A 7566-nucleotide genomic window follows, 5' to 3' on the forward strand; every position below is an offset into this window, starting at 1 on the left:
TGGACAGGCGTCATGCAGACTCTATGAGACCATGAATAACAGCCCAGACTAATACACCCAGCAAAATTTTCAATTGCCATACATGGAGAAAACAAGATAGTTCGTAAAAAAAAAGTCAAATTTAAACAATATCTATCAACAAACCCTGCCCTACAGAAGGTACTAGAAAGAAAACTCCATCCCAAGGAAGTTAACTACACCCAAAAAACACAGGCAATAAATAATCTCACACCAGCAAAACCAAAAGAATAGAAATGCACACACACACAAAAAAAAAACACCACTACCACCAAAACCAGAAAATAACAAGAATTAACAATCATTGGTCATTAATATTATAATTATCAATGGACTCAAAATTGTGTTAAAAAGACATAAGCTAACAGGATGGATATGAAAACAGGATCCATCCTTCTGCTGCATACAAGAAACACATCTCAACATCAAAAGTAGGCATTACCTTAAAGGGTTGGAAAAAGATTTTCCAAGCAAATGGACCTAAGAAGCAAGCTGGTATGGCTATCCTAATACTTAACAAAATAGAATCCCAACCAAAATTACTCAAAAGAGATGGGATAGGACATTTAACACTCATCAAATAAAATCCATCAAGAAGACATTTTGATTCTTAGTATCTATACCCCAAACACAAGGTAACCCATGTTTGTAAAAGAAACATTAGTGAAGTTTAAATCACACATCAAACCTTACAGATTAATAATGGGAGACTTCAATCCCCTGCTCTCAGCAAATGACAAGTATCCACAAAAAAATTAAACAGAGAAACAATGGAGCTAATGGATATTATTAGTCAAATGGACATAACAGATACCTACAGAACATTTCATTCAAACATAAAAGAGTATACCTTCTTCTCAGCACCTCATAGAACATTCTCCAAAACTGACTGCGTACTTGCCCACAAAGCAAGTCTCAACAGATACAGGAAAATTAAAATAACCCACTGTATCATATTAGACCACCCAGGATAAGAGCTGGACATCAACAACAGAAACAACAGAAAGCCTATAAACTCATGGAAACTGAACAACTCCATACTGAATGACTACTGAGTCAAGGAGGAAATTAAAGAAGAAATTAAACACTTCCTAGAATTCAGTGAAAATGAATGTGCAACACAGACAAACTTATCGGACACAATAGGCAGGGTGAAAGGGCCAGCCAAAGAAAAATACCCTGACCCTGAGACCAGAGCCAATTCATGGGCCCTGAAACCAGAGACAAAACCTTAAAAAGGACTAGTGAAAAAAACAAACCCTGGCTCTGAAACCAGAGCCAAAAGATTAAAAAGGGTCAGTGAAAGGAATATACTTTGACCCTAAAATCAGAGCCAAAGAAACACACTCTGCCTCTGACCAACTCAGCACAAAAACCACCAATCCTTGAGTGTGAAAACCAACCAATCCATGAGCATGAAATCCAGCCAATTTCTGAGTTTATCCAAGCTCAGGGATTGAAAACCGACCGATTACCACCCTGAAAATCTTTCCTCTGGAAAAACTCCACCCCTAAGAAGCCCTATATAAGCCATGTTCCTGTTCAGTTTGAAGTCCTCTTTTCCACCTTGGCAGAGGCAGCCACTCTCCTGGCTTCCTCCCTCCCAATAAATCTCTTGAATAAGGTTTAGGAAACAACATTTGTTTACCAGAGTGGAGAAGGGCAGAGAAATAGTAACTTTCACCAGAGCTGGAGCAGAGCTGCTATATTTCTGTAGAGAAACTCCCTCAGCAGAGCGGAGCTGTAAGGGCTCTCTCAGAGAGGAGCAGAACTGCTACATTACTGTGGGGAAACAATCCCCCACCAGAACAGAGCTGTTGCTATTGCCTGCCTTCTGACATCCAGGATAGCTTTCTCTTCAGAGCTGTAACACCTACAGGTATAAGCTGGCTTCTAACAAGCAGGATACCTTTCCCTTGAGAGTTCTAACACCTATAGGTATAGGCTGGCTTCTGACAGCCAGGGTACCTTTCTCTTCAGAGCTGTAACTCCTACAGGTATTATCTGTAGTTTTGGATAAATGGGAAATAATATGATTCCTTATAACTTTCAAATATCTTTAAAGTTATTTTTCCCTCTTCCCTCCTTCTTTCTATATTGACTTCCTCTTCTTCCCAACTAAAGACCACCATAAGTTTTGCTTGTACTTTTGGATAAATGGAGAAAAAATGATTCCTTATAACTTTTTCAAATATCTTTAATGTTATTTTCCCTCTTCCCTCTTTCTCTTTCTATATTGACTTCCTATTCTCCCCAGTTAAAGACTCTCTCAAATTTTCCCTATTTTCCTCCTCACTGGACTGGTATCCTGCCCTCTGTAGCACTTTCCACATGGGACCTTTTTACTTTCTGTTTCTTGATTATATGGTTACTTCAGGTTATATATTCACATCTGAAGATGCAGAGCTAGATATCATGAATGACAGAAAACAGGAGATGTTTATTCTAGGTCTGGGTTGCCTCATTCAATATAATCTTTTCTGTTTTATTCATTTACTTACAAATTTTATGATTTCAATTTTCTTTATATCCATATACAGTTCTACAGTATATATATGAAACAAATTCTTATTTTCCATTCATCAGTAAGGGGATTTTTAAGTTGTTTCAATTTTCTGTCTATTGTGACTAGAGTGGCAATGAACATGGATGAGCGAGTAACTGTACAAAACAATATCAAGTTCTTTGGGCAGATGCCAAGGAGTTGAATAAGTGGGTCAAATGATAGAATATATTTTAGTCCTTTGGGAATTCTCCATACTGATTTCCAGAATGGCTACATCAGTTTGGAATTCCACCAATAGTAGATAAGATCTCTCCTTTCCACATTCTCCCCAGAATTCTCTGGTATTTTTTTTTTGATAGTTGCTATTTTGAATGGATTAAGATGAAATCTCAGATTTTGGAATGGTCATTGATTGTTCTGATGGATTTTTTTATTTGTTTTACTTGCATTACTTTGACTGGTTGGATGATGAGAACTTTTATTACACATAACTGGATATCAACGTGTAGAAGGCTGCAAATAGATCCATATCTGTCACCTTGCACCAAACTTAAGTCCAAGTGAATCAAAGACCTCAACATAAATCCAGTTACTCTGAATCTGATAGAAGAGAAAGTAGGAAGTAATCTTGAACACATTGGCATAGGAGATCACTTCCTAAATATAACACCAGTAGCACAGACACTGAGAGAAACAATCAATCAATGGGACCTCTTGAAACAGAAGCTTTTGTAGAGCAAAGGATATGGTCAAGAAGGCAAAGTGGCAGCCTACAGAATGGGAAAATGTCTTCAGCAACCCCACATCTGACATAGGGCTGATATCCAGAATATATAAAGAACTCAAGAAATTAGACATCAAAATGCCCAACAGTTCGATTAAGAAATGGGCTATAGAGCTAAACAGAGAATTCTCAACAGAGGAAGCTCAAATGACTGAAAGACATTTAAGGAATTGCTCAACATCTCTAATCATCAGGGAAATGCAAATCAAAACAATTCTGAGATACCACCTTACGCCTGTCAGAATGGCTAAGATCAAAAACACTGAAGACAGCTTATGCTGGAGAAGTTGTGGAGCTAGGGGAACTCTCCTCCACTGTTGGTGGGAATGCAAGCTTGTACAACCACTTTGGAAATCAATATGGTGCTTTCTTAGAACATTGGGAATCAATCTCCCCCAAGACCCAGCTATACCACTCTTGGGCATATACCCAAGGAATGCTCAATCTTTTTATATTTCTTAAAATATTTTGTATCGATCTTTGAAAATTTTCTATTCATATCCACAGCCAATTTCTGGATGGGTCATTTGTTTATCAGACTCTTTCTTTTCTTTTTTCTTTCTTTTACTTTTAATTCTTTATATATTCTGGATGTTATTCCTCTGTTAGATGTATAATATGAAAAGATCCTCTCACACTCTGTGGGCTTCCATTTCATTTGGTTATTTCCTTGACTATGCAGAAGGTTTTGGGTTTTATAAGGTCCCCCTTGTCTGTTGTTGGTCTGAATTTTTGAGGAAATGGAGTGCTCTTCAGGAATTCCTCTCCTATGTACATACATATTGTAAGGTACTGCCTATATATTCTTCTACCAATTTCAATGTTTCAAGTTTCACAATGAGGTCTTTGATCCACTTAGAATTAATTTATGTTCAAAGTGATAGAAAAGTGTCTAATTTCACCCTTCTGCATGTACACATCCACTTTTCCCAGAACCATTTGTGGAAAATTCTGTCTTTTCTACAGCGCATATTTTTGGAGTCTTTAACACATATCAGATGGCTGTGCTGTTCATGATTTCAATGAGATGATTTAAGGATTTTTAATTGATTTAGGATGATTTTAGCTGTGAGATTGCTATGCATAGCTTTTTCTGTATCAAGGTATGTTTGTTCTAGTCTTACTCTATGACATTCATCATGATAAATTTTGACAAAGGCTCTTTCTGCATGTATTGAAATGATCACATGATTTTTCTTCTTTTACGTCTAATTATGTGATTTATTACATTCATTGATTTGGGAATGCTGATGCATTATCACATATTTCAAAATAAAGAAAGGCCCTTGGCACAAGTAACTAAAAGAAAAAAGATATCACCCAAGTGAGAATTATTAATGGAATGGGAAGCATCACAAAACATACCACTGCAATTCCATACATTGTAAGGGACTATTTTAATAACCTATATGCTGTTCAGTTGAAAAATATAAAAGAAATGGATACATTTCAAGATGCATGGAATGTACCAAAAAGTAAACTAAGAATCAAAATGATGGGCATATATCAAAAGATTATCCAAAATGAACAAAACAAATTTAACTTAGATTTTAAAGGTAGATAAATCTCAAAAACTCTTTAGTGTCATTTCATTTCAGTATTTTATGGAATCAAGAAAATTTCTAAGCAAATTATGTTCCTCTAGCATGATCTTTAAAAAGACATTAGGATAAGATGGCCAGCATATGTGCTCTATATGATAAATGTTTCAACTGAAGATAATTGTACTTATTTATGGGGTACAATGTGATATTTCATACATTTAAATATTGTATAATGATGGATTAAGAATAATTAGCCAATTTATACTTGAAACATTTTACTTCTTTAGCGAGAATACATTCAATATTATTTCTTTGGGATATAAGAGGCATTATATTTAACTATATTTCCCCAACTGAAACACAACATACCAGAACTTCTTCTGGATAACACAGAAGGTGGTTCAGTAGATGGTGTAGGGGGAACGTCTCTTAAACTCTTCAAATTTATTCTGTGCCAATTTGACCCAGTAACTAGATTGACAGATCTCATAATTCTCTGTTGTTATGTTATTGGCTAAACATACTCTTCCAAAGGTATGGTATTAATTTACACTTCAACACACTGTGTATAATAGTTCCCCATACTTCTACTCACAACAGCATTTGATAACCATTGTTTTTTCATAACAAGCATTCTACCTGTAGTGAGGTAGTACTTTGTTGTGGTATATTTGGATGTTCTCCAAACATTTCAAGAGTCTGAGATTGCTCTATTTAAGGACTGGTGACATGAATTGCCAAAGTCCAAACTGTAATATATCATAAATATTCAATATACATAGGCTTTTAATAGTGAAAATAATGAAGGCAAAATATTTGAACAAAACAATTAATTCATGTTAATTTTATAGAAACAACATGTCAATATCAGCATAAGCAGTATCATATTACAGTAAACATATAAAGTATATCTCATGTTATGTTGGTATAGTAATTTATTGTCTAATATCAGTCATTAAAATCATTAACTGTAAGGTTATGAATTAAACATGTGAATAATTATACTAGCATGTAACAATAAACATACTATTTAATCTTAATTAGTAATGAATCACCAGAAAGGTATGACAGGTGTGTGGCACACATTATGTTTCCAATAAACAGCACTGCTCTATGAAATTCTCCATGGAAATTGAAATATGAGTAGAGAGGAATTGATCAATGTTTAGTGGAATAAAATGTCCCAAAGACTCTTGTCATGGCCCCCAAGACGTCCTTATTCCTCAGGCTGTAGATGATGGGGTTGAGCATAGGGGTGAGGATAGTGTAGAAGACAGCCAGAGTCTTATCTTCTGAGGGGGAACGGAAACTCCTAGGTCGAAGATAAGTATAGACAAATGGTGCATAGTAAAATGTCACTACAGTTAAGTGAGTTGAACATGTGGTGAAGGCCTTCTTCTTTCCCTCTTTTGAGTGCATATAGAAGACAGCAAAAAGGATACGTCCATAGGAAGCTGTAATGCCAAGGAAAGGAAGTAGGAGAAAAATGCTGGTGCTCACAAATACCATGTACTCATAAACCCAAGTGTCCATACAGGCCAGGGGCAACATGGCAGGGACATCACAGAAGAAATGGTTAATGGATCTAGAACGGCAGTAAGGAATATGAAGAGCATAGACTGTATGGGCTAAAGAGTTGATTGAGCCCAGTATCCAGGATCCTATGATCATCTTCAGACACATCATTTTGCTCATGCGAATGGGATAATGAAGAGGGTGGCAGATGGCCACAAAACGGTCATAGGCCATGGAGGCTAAGAGCAAGCCCTCAGAACCTGCCATGGTCAGAAAAAAAAAGGATTGCACTCCACAGCCCAAGAAAGAGATGTTTTTCTGGCCAGAGAGAAAGTTGAATGCCATCTTGGGAACAGTGGCAGAGACATCCATCAGGTCCATGAGAGAGAGCTGACTGAGGAGAAAGTACATGGGGGTATGGAGCCTGGGATCCACACGAATGAGGTGGATCATTGTTGAGTTGCCAAGCAAGGCCACAGAGAATATGCACATGATGAGCAGCAAAAGCAGAAGGCCTGTTTGATTTTGTGGAAACAACCCTAACAAAATAAAATCACTTGAGCTCTGATTCCATTTCTCCATGAAGACGTATTGCTTTATCCTTCTTGAAAAAGAAACTCACAAGCAACATATACCTAGCATAGGAAATAGAATGAGAGAATAAAGAGAAATTGGCTTGGAATTAATGCTTGCACTGAATTGTTCTTCCTCCAGCACCATTCTTCTGCTGACCTGATTTTGAAATCTGAGCTGAGTGTTTCTTCCCCCTTGCCTCTGGCCAAGTTCTCAGTTCAGAGACACCTGTATGGTCATTTTAAAACCAAGAGTGGCAACATGATTAAGATAGCTCACACATTTTCTCCTAGATAATTCCATGCAAGACCATTACTCAAGATCATCAAGCCACCTTACAAAACTAAGAAAGCCTCTATCTTCTGCATTACTTACTTCCTGGCCCTGTTCCCATAATTGACCACAGTGCAGGCAGATCCCAGAGACCTGCTCCTTGTGTTCTGCCTCTCACATTCTCTAATGAATCTTTGCCTTTCTTGAAGATAACATCCACTCCCAATTCACTGTTCTGGAACTAAAAGGTTTTTGTGTGTGCTCAGATTCACACTAATCATCAGATGCTATTTGTGTATCCTCACATACATAAGAGATGCTCTGTTTTGTGTAAATTTTACAGCTATCTACTG

The 7566-nt window shown here is 36.9% G+C and overlaps 1 protein-coding gene across 1 annotated transcript; it reads right to left on the reverse strand.

Moving 5' to 3' along the window:
• Positions 1–6010: 6010 nt before the first annotated feature.
• LOC131922278 (olfactory receptor 2L13-like) lies at positions 6011–6949 on the reverse strand. The gene has a single exon (XM_059277041.1). It carries the CDS (start codon positions 6947–6949, stop codon positions 6011–6013), a length of 939 nt encoding a protein of 312 aa, XP_059133024.1.
• Positions 6950–7566: the final 617 nt, after the last annotated feature.

Source organism: Peromyscus eremicus, chromosome 12 (assembly GCF_949786415.1).
Source record: "Peromyscus eremicus chromosome 12, PerEre_H2_v1, whole genome shotgun sequence".
In the NCBI taxonomy this organism is placed as follows: domain Eukaryota; kingdom Metazoa; phylum Chordata; class Mammalia; order Rodentia; family Cricetidae; genus Peromyscus; species Peromyscus eremicus.